This window comes from Syzygium oleosum, unplaced genomic scaffold, assembly GCF_021117445.2.
Source record: "Syzygium oleosum isolate NSW1041296 unplaced genomic scaffold, Sole_v2.1 Sole_v2.30, whole genome shotgun sequence".
In the NCBI taxonomy this organism is placed as follows: Eukaryota; Viridiplantae; Streptophyta; class Magnoliopsida; order Myrtales; family Myrtaceae; genus Syzygium; species Syzygium oleosum.
This window is the reverse complement of record NW_026607514.1, coordinates 245117-263485: the sequence shown is the minus strand read 5'-3', so window position 1 is coordinate 263485 and position 18369 is coordinate 245117. Positions and strand designations below refer to the sequence as shown.

Sequence of the window (18369 nt, the reverse complement as noted above, 5' to 3'; positions counted from 1 at the left end):
TTCCGCCTTCTTTCTTGAGTCCAAGCAAGGTAGCCGACAGACAGAAATTCTAGTTCGAGTACTAGATTTTGTTTTCCCCATAAGAAAATGGATACAAATTCTTTAGAGAGCGAAACCCACGAAAAAGAAAAGTGTCCAAGCTCTTGTTCAACAAGTATTCATACACTAAGATTTTCTCCACTCCCTCAAGAAATCTCCCCACACGAAATGACACAGTTAGACAACACATCACGAGCAGTTAATGTCGCACTCCCCACGTTCGAATATCCGAATTGGGGAGCCCGTTATTGCAGCCCCGCCACAGTCAAGAAATCTTCTCACGCAAACTATGATGCAGTTAGACAACACAACATGGACCGTTCAGAGAATCGCTCACATCATGAATCGAAGTCGTGATGTTGTGGGAGACAAGTCTCTCTTTTTTGTGCTTATACATAGCATACTTACGTCTTCTTTTTTCATGTATACAGAGAAAACTTACGCTTTACACCGTGAATCAGTAGGAAATACAAAGTGAAGTGAATTGATGTCAATGGCATTTCTCATGGTTTTGAGTCTAAGGGACATGCTTTCATTATCATTATTAGCAACAATCTATGCCTTAAGAATTCCATTGATGATAAAAATAAATTGTATTCATTTAATTTAGTCAGTGGTACAAGAGATCACTTTTAAAAAAAATATTTTTCGAATCGTTCATTTTTCGCGATACAAATGCACCATTAATAAACCTTTTATCTCCCCTTTATTCTGTACAAAAAAATTAGTCTGTTACTCAAGTTTTTTGTGCGGATATATAGTTAAGTGATATAATTACTTCCTTTAAAGCACTTTATCTGATGGAACTAGATCAAATAATCTACGCTTCAAAACCTGGATCCCAAATTCGTGGAAGGGTGTTCAACTTCAAAAGGGTATGACTAGAAAAAAGGGACCAGAGTTTTCGAGTTATTTGAACATATCACAATTTGATTCAAACATTTTGATATATTATTAAGAAAAATCAAGTTAGCTTAATTTCAACAGTTTTGCGGATCTGAGCAAGTCATTATGAATAATATCCATGAGGGAAGCTAAACCTGGCATGGCTGAAGGAATAAGTTCATTCCATGGAACAATTCGACCTGATTGTGTTCATTTAAACTATGCAATTGAATCCCACTAAGTGATTGGCAATGAAGGAGTCATCTGGCTTTTACAAATTCACAAGTTCGATTAACATCATAAATTCCTGACCGTTAGCATCTTGGTAGGACTTTGCTAACGGGCCATCGACATCAAATCTTTAGGATTGCTGGTGGTATGGAATAATTATAACTCAAATCGAACCGTCTGTAACGTGAATCGAACTCATGGTCTGTTGAGAATTTCAATTATAGTACATTAATTCATCTAGTTATTAAGATTCATTGTTTTGTTTGGTTGCCATTGTAGTACTTGAACAAGGACAGCTACGGACATGAGAAATGCTCTCCTTTGGATCCTAGTGGTCTCTCTTAATCTCCCTCTTAGAAAATGAAGCCCCAATCTATTAGTGAAGTTTCCTTCATGCAAAACACGACAAAAAGCAGAATGTTTGGTGCTTTGCAAGTTTGGCAATCCTAGAATTTATCAGCCGATGGGATACACTCGTGAAAAATTAGGACTCCTCCACTCCCACCTATAAGTATATCTCATTCTCATCTCTTCTATCCCAAGCTCACAGACCTCCTTCAATTCCACTCTCTCTGATCATATTGTTCATATTTCTGTAGCTAGCGACCATAAAGACATCATGGGTGTGTTCACTTTCACAAATGAATACACTTCCCCAATCCCTTCGGCAAAATTGTTCAAGGCCATGGTTGTGGACTCGCATAACCTAATTCCCAAACTCATGCCTCAAGCTATTAAGAGCATTGACATCATCCAAGGCGACGGAGGGGCCGGAACCATTAAGCAGATCAACTTCATTGAAGGTAATCATGCTTTTTTTGTTCTATAAATGTGCTTCTTTTCTCGCTTTAACAAATATTAGGGCGTAGACAAGTATACTATGATATAAGCTCCTTCTATTGTATACAGGTGGTCAACTTAGCAGCATGAAAAATCGCGTGGATGAGCTGAACTTAGAGACATTCACGTACAAGTATACCATGATCGATCTTAAGGAGAAGTTTGAATCTATTGTTTATGAAGTCAAATTCGAGCCAACACCGGAAGGCGGGAGCAAGAACAAGATGACAAGCATGTACTACACGAAGGGAGATGTTGAGCTTAAAGAAGAGGACGTTAAGGCAGGCAAAGAGCGAGCCTTCGGAATGTACAAGGTTGCCGAAGCATACCTCCTCCAAAACCCCAATGCTTATGCTTGAAACTTCAAATGCTCTCTCGAGTACTTTAAGAAGTCTTGTCAATAAGTTCTCATGATGTTCTATCTTCTGATGGAAGTATCCGAGTTCCTTTACTTCTACATGGCTATAAACTTACTTAAATTTGAATGGCAATAAAGATACGCACTTTATAACTTCATTGTGAGTGATTCCTATAATTTAGTAGAGCCAACATTAAGGCTTGAGCACTTGCATAGATGTTTCCTGGAGCACATCATGAGACTCTTAAAAAAGCTTCCTATAGATATGTTACCAGCCTTTTAACTCCATCCGAGCATCAAATTTTATGGATTCTAATAAAAGAGATATAAGTGAGTGTTGAATAGGCATTGATTTGGATGCTATTAGGAAATTAGTTGCAACTTAGTGGTAGTGGGAATTGTCTGATCAAACGAATCTACAAATGATTTGATGAATTGATTAAGTCCTGTCAATTATTTTTTCTAGCCACATCTATTGAAACTTTGAAGCATTGAACATTGATTCCAATAATGAAACCAATATATGGTTACTGGCCTAAAGCTAGCATACACATGAGAAATCTATGTAACTTAAAGCATGCAAGCGTCGTAGTTGTTTTCATTAATAGTCACCTGAATGTCTGAGGTTGGTGACGTCTTTGCTATAGCCCCAACAAGATGCCAATAGCTATAAAATCACTACAAGAGGAATAGATAACGCAACACGGGCCTTTCATAGTTTCTGCTTACAAATGAGAATCGAACTTATATTCTAATGGAAAATTGATGATTCCTTTACCACTAGATTAATGCCCGGTAGAGCTAGAGATTTATGAGCGTAAAATCCATTAGGCCGCGAAAATATGGATTTTTCATTTTTCGACGATTAGTATTTTTGCAATTTATAAATTACAAGTAATATCCTTCTTGGGTTTCAATCGTTTCATTTGGAAAACAGTATATACTCAGAGAAAGAAACAGAGCTATACCGTGACGATGAATCGACAATTTTTCCATGAGGTGGAGCAATGGGATATAAGGATATTTTATTATATATCATCATTCTTTTGGGACTATAAATTGAACGCGCGTTTCTATAATGAAAAATGAATAATTTAAAAAATATATTAATAAATTTGAACTTTTGAATTGCTTAGAAAAATTGGTCAACAAATATGTTTTCCTTAACAACAATAAAACTATGAGGAAAAAAAAAACATTGATAATGAAAATATTTTTCAAATCGTTTATTTTTCCAGTCATTTGAATATATTTGAATATATATATATATATATATATATATATATATATATATATATATATATATATTGCAATTTCATCCCTACACTTTAATATTTTATATAAGAACCCTCAAGTTACAGATAATTTTTTTCTACTTTTTTTTTAACTAGCTTTCATTTCCTTCTTAAAAAATTGGGGGAATTATTTAAAAAAATTTTATGGGAAAATACGACCGAGGGGAAGCTAAAACCAAAATTCTTGTCTTAAATGAACGGCACAGATCGGAGACACCTCCGTCATCTCTCTCTCTCTCTTCCACGATGGACATAGCCGTTGAACGGAGACGGAGGTGGCGTTCGCCGGAGCAGCCGGTTGCCCGGAGCTTCCCTTTGCCGCCTCGTCCCTCCCTTTCAAATTGCAAGAACCGCGTATTGGCCAGAAGATATATTCCTCCCTCCTCCGTCTGCAAACCCTCTTCTTCATTCTCTCTCTCTGTGTCTCTCCGAGAAACCCAGAAGCCTGCGAGCTCGTTCGCCCCCACATTCTCTCCCCCTCCCACTCTCCAAGAAACCCAAGAGACCCTTTGACGGATAGTTGCGAATTCCGGTCGTTGTCGGCGTCCTTGATGGCGAAGCGCCGGCGAACCGAGATAGCCAGGATCGCCGACCCGGCTGCCCGGCTCGTCACCTACTCCAAGAGGCGCAAGGGGCTCTTCAACAAGGCGTCGGAGCTCTGCCGCCTCTGCGGCGCCCGCGCCGCGGTGGTCGTCTTCTCCCCCGCCGGCAAACCCTGCTCTTTCGGCGACCCATCGACCGATCAAATTATATCCGACTACCTCCGAGGCGACGGCGGCGGCGGCGGCGGCGACGGCGACGGAGAGGTGATGCCGCCAATGGGTCTGACCCAGTGGGCGGAATGGGTCCAAACGGAGTGGGACGCTTGCGCGACCGAGGAGGACCTCGAGTCCCTGATTCTGAAGTACGAAGCCGTCCGCGACTGTGCGCGCGAAAAGCTGAAGGCTCTGGAGGATGATTCGCGAGTCATGGTCGGTGCGGCCGATTCGCACGAATTGAGCGACGAGGAGATAGATTCGATATTCGAGAGTCTCAAAGGTCAAAACCCAGCGCTTGCGGCTCTCTTGACGGAAGGCGACGGTTTCTCGGCTTCGCCCGAGAACCCGGCCGCCGGCGACGGAAGTTTGGCGGTGGAGCCCACCCCTGCGTCCTCTGATGTTGGGGATTATGGGTTTGATCCGGATGACTTTCTCAATCTCTTGGAGGACTTCGACGGCCACGGCGATGGATTCTTGACTTCGCCGGAGGACTTGGCCGCCGGCGATGGAAGTTTGGCAGTGGAGCCCACTCCCGCGTCCTCCGATCTTGGGGATTATGGGTTTGATCCGGAGGACTTTCTCAATCTCTTCGAGGACTTCGATGGCCGCGGCGATGGTTTCTTGACTTCGCTAGAGGACTCAGACGCCGGCGATGAAAGTTTGGCAATGGAGCCCACTCCCGCACCCTCCGATCTTGGGGATTATGGGTTTGATCCGGAGGACTCTCTCAATCTCTTCGAGGACTTCGATGGCCACGGTGGTGGTTTCTTGACTTCGCCGGAGGACTCGGCAGTCGGTGGCGGAAGCTCGAGAGTGAATGGATATGATCTCCATGATTTTGCGGCACTTGAAGAGTTGGACGTCCGTCTGTGAATACAAAGACACGTCTTTCTCCATTCTTTGTACAGCAGTGTCCCGAGCGTTTTATGTCTCGGATTCTCCATCTTTGTCCGATTTTTGTATACGTGAGGATGAACAGAGTAGAAATTAGGGTATTGTTCAATTCTTGAGTTGAGATAGGATTAATCAATAAAAATTCGATTTTTTGTTCTATGGTGAATTGTGTAAATGTGGATGATCTTCTGCATCTTCTTCTTCCTGTCTCTGTGTGTGAGAATATGAACATTCCTTTCGTTCAGTTCACTGTTCTTTCGCTGTTAGAAATATGAAGAAGTAGAAGAAGATGGAGCCGTAAAATCGGTGAGGAAAGCAAAACTAAGAAACTGTAGGTAGTAGGCACGTTCGCCATTGGGCTCATTTTCAAAGCTTAAGCTGCAGCGACGAAGATAACTTTTTTATTTGCAGTGATCAATGCGGTTTACAACACAAGTTACTCGATCATCTCTTACACTGTTTTTCTTTCTTTTCTTCTGGCTGTTCTTTTAATGCTATTATGTGCTGGAATCTCTGTGGCTTTTTTTTCTTGACGCGGTATGGAGTTCCTGGCCAGATCTGCAGCTGGAGATGGTCCACTTGTTGCTTTTGGCAGATCTGCAGCTGGAGATGGTTCATGCGATGATTTGCCCACCCAGAAGCCAGAACCCCTTCGCTTCAGCATTCTCATCGATCTCCTCTGTTTCTCAGTTTAGCCAAGAGATCGGCGATCGTCTCCCATGACGATCCCCACGACTTCAACTCCGGATGAAGTTCAGCCGAAGGAAACACCTTTCGACGTGGCTAACCATTCGACAAATCGGGTCGTTTGGATGTCTTGGAATCGAATAATTGCTCCGGTGCGTCTTCAGAGGTTCGTTCGATTCACGGCATTCTAGTGATGGCGCTTTCACATCAAGGGTACATTGAAATGAAGCAACGGTTGTTGCTTTTCTGGATTTTTCACGAAATGCTTCAAGAAAAGTTTGTAAATGTAGTTGCTGTCTGATGATGATCTTGACAGGATTAAGAGGTGTTTTCGTTTCCACGATGAAGTGGACTAGTGGTGCTTACAGTGTTCTGCTTGAACTATTTGTGCTAACTCGTCCGTATGTTGGGTTTTTAGATTCACATAGTTTATTACATCAGTTTATTAGACAACTACAAACCAAAGCCACTTCCCCGTTTGGTTCAGCATTTGGAATGCTTATTTGGGCTCTAAAGCCCCTCGGCCAAATGCAAATGGTGTTTGGCAAATTTTTTTACTCACATTGGAGAGATGCAATTGCATTTGGAATGCTCCCCAAGGGACCTTTGGCCAATGCAAGGGTGGAGGTACTTTGAGAAGTTGCATTTTCGGAATGCACTTGCACTGTTCATCTTCCCCACTGTTCATCTTCCCTACAGGCAGGTCCGGTGGCTGGCGGCGGTGGCCGGTGGTTAAGCTCCACCAGAGCCTTTTTTTTATAAAAAAATATTAACAAAAGTCCTTTAACCCAAGTTGATTTTAAAAAACATTTACCAAACACTACTTGCATTTCGGAAAACCCCTTTAGTCCAAAGGTATTTGCATTCTCCCAAATGCATTCTTCCAAAGTCGAACTAAACGGGCCCTTTGGCTATTTAAATGGCAAATTCCACACTAAACCGAACTGTCCGTTCATCCTTTGGTACAGAATGCACATGAAAGCCAGTCTAATTTATACATGGATACTAATTTTACAGAAGACGGCGCGTGATGATCTGCCTTCAAGGACAGTGTTAGTGATAGCTTTTGTGGACCAATTGCTTTCTTGTTGTGATGACTGGATTTCATGAGCTGTCAAGCTTAGAAAGGTAAATGTAGGTTGTTTCGGTGGAGGAAGATCCGATTCGCCGCTTAGCATCAGACCCACTTGTTACATGTTGGGCCTCTCCACAGGGTAGTCCGGCATGCGGAGAAGCCCCACGTGAATGCATCGAATCACCTCTGATGGTGGGAAGGCATTCGCAATCACCTCGCCCATTAGTTCCACTTCTCTACCTCCACTCCACAATCGCCTCAGCCTGTAAGAATGCTAGGATTGTTAGATTTTCCTTAGGAGTAGGTAGGGACTGCCAATATCCAAAAAGGAAAGATATTAGTTGTGAGATAGATGTTGCTCTTACATAAATGAGGAGATAGATTGAGATGTTGTCCGCGGTAATCTAAGCTAGTGTTTTTCTTGCTGCTGACAATCTCTGGGAGCAGTCATCGGATTTCACAGAAAAATATTCTACCCATGGAGACATGTAGTCACTGCATAATTTAAACATTTCAAATTCTCTTCAATAGAATGTCATAATTGTAATAAGACTATAAGGCCTGAACCGAAGATTTGTGGAATGCACTTCAAAAGTCAGAAAATCCTTAACTAAGAAAGGATAAGGGCCAGAAAGGTGAACTGTGAATAGATTATACTGATAATGTCCCAGCTAGATAAAATTTTGCCTGACTGAGTCATGGTCTAAGTATGAAAGAAAACTTACAGTGTTCGGGCAACTTTGTGTGTATTTACCAAGACTCGGGTGCCTTCAAACGTCCTGCAAGCCCAAAATCAGAAATTTTCAGCATCATCTTTTCATTCAAGAGGAATTTGCTCCCTTTTAAGCGTTGATGAATAATCCTAAGACAGGAATCGCGATGGAGGCTCATGAGTCCTCTAGCAACCCCCTGGATGATGTGGAAGCGTATGTCCCAGCTCAGTTCCGCCTTCTTTCTTGAGTCCAAGCAAGGTAGCCGACAGATAGAAATGCTAGTTCGAGTACTAGATTTTGTTTTCCCCATAAGAAAATGGATACAAATTCTTTAGAGAGCGAAACCCACGAAAAAGAAAAGTGTCCAAGCTCTTGTTCAACAAGTATTCACACACTAAGATTTTCTCTACTCCCTCAAGAAATCTCCCCACACGAAATGACCCAGTTAGACAACACATCACGAGCAGTTAATGTCGCACTACCTATGTTCGAATATCTAAATTGGCGAGCCCGTTATTGCAGCCCCGCCACAGTCAAGAAATCTTCTCACGCAAAATATGATGCAGTTAGACAACGCAACATGAACCGTTCAGAGAATCGCTCACATCATGAATCGAAGTCGTGATGTCGTGGGAGACAAGTCTCTCTTTTTTGTGCTTAGACATAGCATACTTACGTCCTCTTTTGTCATATATACAAAGAAAACTTACGCTTTACACCGTGAATCAGTAGGAAATACAAAGTGAAGTGAATTGATGTCAATGGCATTTCTCATGGTTTTAAGTCTAAGGGACATGCTTTCATTATCATTATTAGCAACAATCTATGCCTTAAGAATTCCATTCATGATAAAAATATATTGTACTCATTTAATTTAGTCAGTGGTACAAGAGATCATTTTTAAAAAAAATATTTTTCAAATCGTTCATTTTTCGCTAAATAAATGCACCATTAATAAACCTTTTATCTCCCCTTTATTTAGTACAAAAAAAAAATTAGTCTGTTACTCGAGTTTTTTGTGTGGATATATAGTTAAGTGATATAATTACTTCCTTTAAAGCACTTTATTTGATGGAACTGGATCAAATAATTTGCGCTTCAAAACCTGGATCCCAAATTTGTGGAAGGGTGTTCAACTTCAAAAGGGTATGACTAGAAAAACAGGACCAGAGTTTTCAAGTTATTTGAATATATCACAATTTGATTCAAACATTTTGATATATTATTAAGAAAAATCAAGTTAGCTTAATTTCAACAGTTTTGGGGATCTGAGCAAGTTATTATGAATAATATCCTTGAGGGAAGCTAAACCTGGCATGGTTGAGGGAATAAGTTCATTCCATGTAACAATTCGACCTGATTGTGTTCATTTAAACTGGGCAATTGAATCCCACTAAGTGATTGGCAATGAAGGAGTCATTTGGCTTTCACAAGTTCGATTAACATCATAAATTCCTTACCGTTAGCCATCAACATCAAATCTTTAGGATTGCGGGTGGTATGGAATAATTATAACTCAAACCGAACAGTCTGTAACGTGAATCGAACTCATGGTCCGTTGAGAATTTCAATTATAGTACATTAATTTGTCTAGTTATTAAGATTCATTGTTTTGTTTGGTTGCCATTGTACTACTTGAACAAGGACAGCTATGGACATGAGAAATGCTCTCCTTTGGATCCTAGTGGTCTCTCTTAATCTCCCTCCTAGAAAATGGATCCCCAATCTACTAGTGAAGTTTCTTTCATGCAAAACATGACAAAAAGCAGAATGTTTGGTGCTTTGCAAGTTTGGCAATCCTAGAATTTATCAGCCAATGGGATACACTCGTGAAAAATCAGGACTCCTCCACTCCCACCTATAAGTATATCTCATTCTCATCTCTTCTATCCCAAGCTCACAGACCTCCTTCAATTCCACTCTCTCTGATCATATTGTTCATATTTCTGGAGCTAGCGACCATAAAGACATCATGGGTGTGTTCACTTTCACAAATGAATACACTTCCCCAATCCCTTCAGCAAAATTGTTCAAGGCCATGGTTGTGGACTCGCATAACCTAATTCCCAAACTCATGCCTCAAACTATTAAGAGCATTGACATCATCCAAGGCGACGGAGGGGCTGGAACCATTAAGCAGATCAACTTCATTGAAGGTGATCATGCTTTTTTTTGTTGTATAAATGTGCTTCTTTTCTAGCTTTAATAAATATTAGGGCGTAGACAAGTATACTATGATATAAGCTCCTTCTATTGTATACAGGTGGTCAGCTTAGCAGCATGAAGAATCGCGTGGATGAGCTGAACTTAGAGACATTCACGTACAAGTATACCATGATCGATCTTAAGGAGAAGTTTGAATCTATTGTTTATGAAGTCAAATTCGAGCCAACACCGGAAGGCGGGAGCAAGAACAAGATGACGAGCACGTACTACACGAAGGGAGATGTTGAGCTTAAAGAAGAGGACGTTAAGGCAGGCAAAGAGCGAGCCTTCGGAATGTACAAGGTTGCCGAAGCATACCTCCTCCAAAACCCCAATGCTTATGCTTGAAACTTCAAATGCTCTCTTGAGTACTTTAAGAAGCCCTGTCAATAAGTTCTCATGATGTTCTATCTTCTAATGGAAGTATCTGAGTTCCTTTACTTCTACATGGCTGTAAACTTACTTAAATTTGAATGGCAATAAAGATACGCACTTTATAACTTCATTGTGAGTGATTCCTATAATTTAGCAGAGCCAACATTAAGGCTTGAGCACTTGCATAGATGTTTCCTGGAGCACATCACGAGGCTCTTAAAAAAGCTTCCTATAGATATGTTACCAACCTTTTAACTCCATCCGAGCATCAAATTTTATGGATTCTAATAAAAGAGATATAAGTGAGTGTTGAATAGGCATTGATTTGGATGCTATTAGGAAATTAGTCGCAGCTTAGTGGCAGCGGGAATTGTCTAATCAAATGAATCTGCAAATGATTTGATGAATTGATTAAGTCCTGTCATTTATTTTTTCTAGCCACATCTATTGAAACTTTGAAGCATTGAACATTGATTCCAATAATGAAACCAATATATGGTTACTGGCCTAAAGCTAGTATACTCATGAGAAATCTATGTAACTTAAAGCATACAAGCGTCGTAGTTGTTTGCATTAATAGTCACCTGAATGTCTGAGGTTGGTGACGTCGTTGCTATGGCCCCAACAAGATGCTAATAGCTATAAAATCACTGCAAGAGGAACAGACAACGCAACACAGACCTTTCATAGTTTCTACTTACAAATGAGAATCGAACTTATACTCTGATGGAAAATCGATGATTCCTTTACAACTAGATTAATGCCCGGTAGAGCTAGAGATTTATGAGCATAAAAACCATTAGGCCGCGAAAATTACAAGTAATATCCTTCTTGGGTTCAATCGTTTCATTTGGAAAATAATATATACTCAAAGAAAGAAACAGAGCTATAACGTGACGATGAATCGACAATTTTTCCATGTGGTGGAGCAATGGGATATAAGGATATTTTACTATATATCATCATTCTTTTGGGATTATAAACTGAACACGTGTTTCTATGATGAAAAATGAATAATTTAAAAAATATATTAATAAATCTAAACTTTTGTATTGCTTAGAAAAATTGGTCAACAAATATGTTTTCATTAATCACAACAAAACTATGAGGAAAAAAAAGCATTGATAATGAAATTTTCTGCATTCGTCTAATTTTTTAGCTGCACAATATTGATTTGAGGAAAACATTTTTCAAATCATTTATTTTTCCAGCCATTTGAATATATTTCAATATATATTTTGCAATTTCATCCCTACACTTTAATATTTTATTTAAGAACCCTCAAGTTACAGATAATTTTTTTCTACTTTTTTTTTAACTAGCTTTAATTTCCTTCTAAAAAAATTGGGGGAATTATTTTAAATATTTTTTTACGGGAAAAAACGACCGAGGGAAGCTAAACCAAAATTCCTGTCTTAAATGAACGGCACAGATCGGAGACACCTCCGTCATCTCTCTCTCTCTCTCTCTCTCTCTCTCTCTCTCTTCCACGATGGACATAGCCGTTGAACGGAGACGGAGGTGGCGTTCGCCGGAGCAGCCGGTTGCCCGGAGCTTCCCTTTGCCGCCTCGTCCCTCCCTTTCAAATTGCAAGAACCGCGTATTGGCCAGAAGATATATTCCTCCCTCCTCCGTCTGCGAACCCCTCCTCCTTCTGCAAACCCTCTTCTTCATTCTCTCTCTCTGTGTCTCTCCGAGAAACCCAGAAGCCTGCGAGCTCGTTCGCCCCCGCATTCTCTCCCCCTCCCTCTCTCCAAGAAACCCAAGAGACCCTTTGACGGATAGTTGCGAATTCCGGTCGTTGTCGGCGTCCTTGATGGCGAAGCGCCGGCGAACCGAAATAGCCAGGATCGCCGACCCGGCTGCCCGGCTCGTCACCTATTCGAAGAGGCGCAAGGGGCTCTTCAACAAGGCGTCGGATCTCTGCCGCCTCTGCGGCGCCCGCGCCGCGGTGGTCGTCTTCTCCCCCGCCGGCAAACCCTGCTCTTTCGGCGACCCATCGGCCGATCAAATTATATCCGACTACCTCCGAGGCGGCGGCGGCGGCGGCGGCGACGACGGCGAGGTGATGCCGCCAATGGGTCTGACCCAGTGGGCGGAATGGGTCCAAACGGAGTGGGACGCTTGCGCGACCGAGGAGGACCTCGAGTCCCTGATTATGAAATACGAAGCCGTCCGCGACTGTGCGCGCGAAAAGCTGAAGGCGCTGGAGGATGATTCGCGAGTCAAGGTCGGCGCGGCCGATTCGCACGAATTGAGCGACGAGGAGATAGATTCGATATTCGAGAGTCTCAAAGGTCAAATCCCAGCGCTTGCGGCTCTCTTGACGGAAGGCGATGGTTTCTCGACTTCGCCGGAGGACCCGGCCGCCGGCGACGGAAGTTTGGCAGTGGAGCCCACCCCCACGCCCTCTGATCTTGGGGATTATGGGTTTGATCCGGATGACTTTCTCAATCTCTTGGAGGACTTCGACGGCCACGGCGATGGATTCTTGACTTCGCCGGAGGACTTGGCCGCCGGCGATGGAAGTTTGGCAGTGGAGCCCACTCCCGCGCCCTCCGATCTTGGGGATTATGGGTTTGATCCGGAGGACTTTCTCAATCTCTTCGAGGACTTCGATGGCCGCGGCGATGGTTTCTTGACTTCGCCAGAGGACTCAGCCGCCGGCGATGGAAGTTTGGCAATGGAGCCCACTCCCGCACCCTCCGATCTTGGGGATTATGGGTTTGATCCGGAGGACTCTCTCAATCTCTTCGAGGACTTCGATGGCCACGGCGGTGGTTTCTTGACTTCGCCGGAGGACTCGGCAGTCGGTGGCTGAAGCTCGAGAGTGAATGGATATGATCTCCATGATTTTGCGGCACTTGAAGAGTTGGACGTCCGTCTGTGAATACAAAGACACGTCTTTCTCCATTCTTTGTACAGCAGTGTCCCGAGCGTTTTATGTCTCGGATTCTTCATCTTTGTTAGATTTTTGTATACGTGAGGATGAACAGGGTAGAAATTAGGGTATGTTCAATTCTTGAGTTGAGATAGGATTAATCAATAAAAATTCGATTTTTTGTTCTATGACGAATTGTGTAAATGTGGATGAGCTTCTGCATCTTCTTCTTCCTGTCTCTCTGTGTGTGAGAATATGAACATTCCTTTCGTTCAGTTCACTGTTCTTTCGCTGTTAGAAATATGAAGAAGTAGAAGAAGATGGAGCCGTAAAATCGGTGAGCAAAGCAAAACTAAGAAACTGTAGGTAGTAGGCACGTTCGCCAATGGGCTCATTTTCAAAGATTAAGCTGCAGCGACGAAGATAACTTTTTGATTCGCAGTGATCAATGCGGTTTACAACACAAGTTACTAGATCATCTCTTACACTGTTTTTCTTTCTTTTCTCACTAATGGATTACCGTCCGCTGGCTGTTCTTTTAATGCTAATATGTGCTGGAATCTCTGTTGCTTTTTTTTCTTGACGCGGTATGGAGTTCCTGGCCAGATCTGCAGCTGGAGATGGTCCACTTGTTGCTTTTGGCAGATCAGTGGCTTCTTCTGGTGAGGTATATATTCATAACTTTCATTGTTTTATTTAGCTTTCATTGTTTTGTTATTTGGTTGTGAATGCATTTGTTATGCACAAATTGACGGAATGAGTTTCTACATCTAAACATTTGGATATTGTTAGGTGTGAGTATAAACTTATAATGTCAGTTTATCTGGCCTAAAATTCTCTACTTGTGACTGTGACCTTCGCTGGAACATCATAGTGAACCAGCAAGTCTAAAATTTCGGATGTGGCACAATGTGTTTCGACCATAATTCAAGAAGATGAGAAGACTGTGAAGATGGAACTAAAAGTGGGACTTATGGGAAAGGTTGTCACTATGTGAACTTTTGTACATTCAGTGAAAGATGGCATGAGTTGTTGAGGCTGGCTGTTGAAGGAGAAAAGTGACAGCTTCTGACGTGGTCAATTCGTTGTTGGATTTTAACTTAGGCAACTCCTTCGACACTAGCAGCGGTTGTTGATTCTTTTCCTGTAAGCAGTTAGCAATGGTGATGGTGATCCAAATTCAAGTTTTTCTTCGTTATCAAAGCAAATGATGTGCAATTTTATTGGAAAGGGTTCAGTTACAAAATCTACTTTCATTATTGTAGTAAGTACATATCCTTTTGTTATACTTGTCATCCTATAGTCATCTTAATCCATTGAGTTGTTGATCTATTTGCAAATCTTGTCTTACTCTTAGGTTATTGGTTCTCCTTGATATATGCATTCACAAAATGTACGCTGACTTCCAGCAGTTTACCTAATGAAACTAGCTTTATCAATTTTAACGTGTGCTCTGGAGGATAAGTTTCTGACATCATTTCAGTGCAACTGGTTCTAGTTGTCAAGTTTGTTTGTCTTGCCTTTTATTGCTGGTGCAGTCAAGCAAGTTGATCCACAGTAGCTCATACATGGTTTCTTCGTCGTCCAACTTGTAGGCTTCCTAATGGTTACTTCATGTATTTATTGTAGGCACTTCTGGTGTCCGGTGCCAGTGATGGTTTGCTTGTTCTCTGGAGTGCAGACCATGGTCAAGATTCTCGAGAACTAGTACCCAAGATGAGCTTGAAAGTGCTGTTTTCCCCTATGCTCTCCTTATTCTTATTGTGATCTTTCAGTTCCTCTTCTTATAAATGACCAATACCGGGTTTGATGCATTGATTTACATAACTAAATTTTGCTGATAAAGTGAAGACCATGTAACAGTGTCTTTGAGGTACTGTTTGAAAATAAAACTTTCCTCCTTTTCCTTGTTGTATTAGTCGCTGGAATCAAGAAGCCAAAGCCCGGAGAGGAAGCCAAATCAATGAGGAGGAAGAAGAGCATGGAAATATCATGGCCTAGAATTTCACTTTCCACGAGTTAGCCTCTGCCACAAAGAATATCCAACAGGAGTGCTTATTGGGAAAAGGTGGATTTGGTCGAGTATACAAAGGAACCATCCAGGGGACCGGGCAGGTGACAGAGAGGCTTCGACTCACTCTCCCTCTCCTTTGTCTTGGAAAAATGTGAAGTTTAAGAAACCGTGCTTTCCTTGTTCGTTAGGTGGTTGCCATCAAGCAACTCGACAGGCATGGACTACAAGGAAACAAGGAGCTCCTTGTCAAAGTCCTCATGTTGAGTCTCTCGCACCACGAAAATCTTGTTGATCTCATGGGGTATTGTGCTGACGGAGATCAAAGACTTCTCGTGTCTGAATACATGCCCGGAGGTTCTGAAGAAGATCAATTGTTCGATACCTCTACCAGTCTGAATTTGATTTAGAGTCGCTGAATAAGTGTGCTGATAACGTAGAACAGGAGACATTTCATCTAGCTTCTATGCTACAAATCATTACCAACTTGCGTCGTAGTTTGTACTGCAGACATTGGACCGCAGTAGAAACCTCTGGATTGGCTTACCAGAATGAAAATAGGATTTGGTGATGCACAGGGTCTCAAATATTTGCATGATAAGGCCAATCCACCTGTTATATATTGTGATTTGAAGTCCTCGAACATCTTGCTGGACAAGTATTTCAGTCCGAAAGTATCAGACTTTGGACTGGCCAAGCTCGGCCTGCTGGAGACAAGATGCACGTCTCATCCAGGGATTGGGTACTTATGGCTACTGTGTTCCAGAATATGCAAGAACGGGCGAACTTACACTGAAGTCCGACGTGTTTAGCTTCAGAGTCGTCCTCCTAGAACTCATACCGGACGGAGAGCAATTGACATGACAAACCCACTGATGAGCAAAATCTAGTTGCTTGGGTAATTTTACGTCCAATGATAGTCAATGTCATCTATGTTTTAGTCATCATCCTCGCTGACTTGTACAGGGATTCCATTTGCGTACAGGCTCAGCCTAAATTCAGGGACCTGAGATCGTTTCCAGACGTGGCTGATCCATTACTCAAGCTGTTGCAATAGCAGCCATGTGTCCGCAAGAAGAACCCTTGGTCCGCCCACTAATGAGCGACGTTGTTACTACTTCAAGCTTACTTTTAGTGGCTCCATCTGACACCGTGGCTGTTCCTCCTCCGGAGCCCAACAAACATTCCCAGGAAGCAAATAAAAGCGAAAGTGATGAAGAAAAATATGACACAATACTTTTAGGGAACATCAGAATCACGGTGATGAAGACAGCACAAATCAGCAGGACATAGAGGTCGATGAAGGTCACAAACACGACCGGGATACAGGAGGGAAGGATGAGGATAGAAAGGCAACGATAAGGGATCTGATCCGGGTTCGAGAAGCAAGAGTAGCATGTCGAGGGATGGAAGTGTTACCTTGAGGGACAGAAGCAGTTGGTTCTTGCATGATGGAAGCATTTATTATTCACACAAGATGAGCGCAAGTTTGTCTAATGGGAAACGTGTCTTCGTTCCACGAGATGACCAAAGACAGCGGAAAATATTCCTTGAGCGATAAGAGCAGCGAGAGATTGTTTGACGGAATCAATCTTTTGAGTCCAAAAAGAAGCGGCAGATGCAACAAAACAGGTCACTAGGTCATGCCGCCTCTTTGGGGGACGGTGACACGAGTGGTTCACGGGAGGGGAGCTACAGACTCGATTTTTCGAGTCCAAAAGGAAGCAGCAGATACAGCAAAACAGGGTCACTAGTTCATGCTGCTTCTGTGGGTGACGATGACACCGGGTGGGTTCAACGGGAGGAGCTTCTATCAGCAGCACAACGGCCCCAGCCACGGTATATCAAGAGGCAATACCCTCTCCTTAAAGCGAGACAACAGTGAAGGATCCCTAGACGATGTCGATTCGATTCGTTCCAAGCGATCGAGCGATGAGCATGTCCACTCGTAATCATAAGTTACTGTCACTTGGTCATCTTTATTTTAGATCATTTGTGACTGTCCAACATTAATCAATGAGGTTCTTTCTCACTTTAAAGTATGTGACATATTGCTTCCCTGCGTGCATACTTCAGCCTCGAAATGTGATGCTATACCAGGAATAAGCAATTAGTAAATATACTTTCTGTGTATAAACTAACGATGCATATTCTTGCCAATGAACTTTCAGCACTCATTTAAAGAACATCTTGTAGATTAGGCCTTTGATTTTCATGATTCAGAAAACAGAGTTCCTCCGATCCCTTGCCAATGGCATCATCTCGCGCAGGTGGCACATACTTTATCCAGAGGAATCATTTCCCAGTTTCAAGCCCCCCCATGATGCCAACAGGCGCAGATATTGACACGACGAATTCAAACCCGGACGCCTTAAGCCGTTCCTTGCTTGTGGTGCGCAAGAACTCGGGCCAAAGAGACTTCATGGTCAAGGACTGTGAGCTCTGTCCAATTTGCCACCTTAACACCCCCCCTTCTTCACGTTTTCGTTATGTCGATTTCCTCAACTTAGTCCTAGTAATGGATTGAAAAGCTGAGCTGATACAGTTGGTGCTGCTCTGATTGCCTCATATGGAAATCAGATCGATCTTTCTATTGTGCTGGTTGTGCAACGACTTTGGCGAACCAAGCTACATGTTAGGAAGCGCTGAGAATGCTCTGTTCGAGGCGTCAAGAGGCTTCAAGCTTGAGTCAGTAAAGAGATCAAAGTATTCTATAACCTTTTTTTGTCACTTTAATTTCTAAAGCTAATCTCAACATTCATAGAGTAATAGCCATCTAAAACTTGAATCTCGAGTAATTTGTTCAATGCAGCCCCTGAACTTTAGCGTAATGTTCAATGCAGTCCCTGAAATTTGAATTATGTTCAATTTGGTCCCTGAACTTTTGGTACATGTTCAATGCAGTCCCTAAACTATATGAAATTATCCAATGTAGAACTTAAAACTTCAGGCACCACATTGCACATCGGGTTAAAGTTTAGAGACTGCATTGAATAAATAAAAAGTTCAGAGATTAAATTGTACATCGTTCCAAAGTTCAGAGACTCCCAAAAAACCAATAATAAACCGTTCGGCCCATCTGATTCGCTCACCTCAGCCCAATCCATGAGAAAAACCAGAAC

General features: G+C 42.2%; 4 protein-coding genes and 1 pseudogene across 4 annotated transcripts; all 5 read left to right on the top strand.

Moving 5' to 3' along the window:
• The first annotated feature begins 1681 nt into the window (after positions 1 to 1681).
• LOC115666792 (major allergen Pru ar 1-like) lies at positions 1682 to 2511 on the top strand. Its single transcript, XM_030588450.2, has 2 exons — positions 1682 to 1958; positions 2065 to 2511. Exons 1-2 carry the CDS (start codon positions 1775 to 1777, stop codon positions 2352 to 2354), a joined length of 474 nt encoding a protein of 157 aa, XP_030444310.2. The 5' UTR covers positions 1682 to 1774; the 3' UTR covers positions 2355 to 2511.
• A 1367-nt stretch (positions 2512 to 3878) lies between these two features.
• On the top strand, positions 3879 to 5459 carry LOC115666793 (MADS-box transcription factor 21-like). The gene has a single exon (XM_030588451.2). The coding sequence runs from the start codon at positions 4200 to 4202 to the stop codon at positions 5277 to 5279; it is 1080 nt and encodes a 359-aa protein (XP_030444311.2). The 5' UTR covers positions 3879 to 4199; the 3' UTR covers positions 5280 to 5459.
• Positions 5460 to 9510: 4051 nt separating this feature from the next.
• Positions 9511 to 10485, top strand: LOC115666801 (major allergen Pru ar 1-like). The gene is made up of 2 exons (XM_030588456.2): positions 9511 to 9931; positions 10039 to 10485. Exons 1-2 carry the CDS (start codon positions 9748 to 9750, stop codon positions 10326 to 10328), a joined length of 474 nt encoding a protein of 157 aa, XP_030444316.2. The 5' UTR covers positions 9511 to 9747; the 3' UTR covers positions 10329 to 10485.
• A 1309-nt stretch (positions 10486 to 11794) lies between these two features.
• LOC115666802 (uncharacterized) lies at positions 11795 to 13424 on the top strand. Its single transcript, XM_030588457.2, has one exon. It carries the CDS (start codon positions 11848 to 11850, stop codon positions 13174 to 13176), a length of 1329 nt encoding a protein of 442 aa, XP_030444317.2. The 5' UTR covers positions 11795 to 11847; the 3' UTR covers positions 13177 to 13424.
• Positions 13425 to 15546: 2122 nt separating this feature from the next.
• Positions 15547 to 17279, top strand: LOC115694367 (probable serine/threonine-protein kinase PBL26; annotated as a pseudogene).
• The last annotated feature ends 1090 nt before the right edge of the window (positions 17280 to 18369 follow it).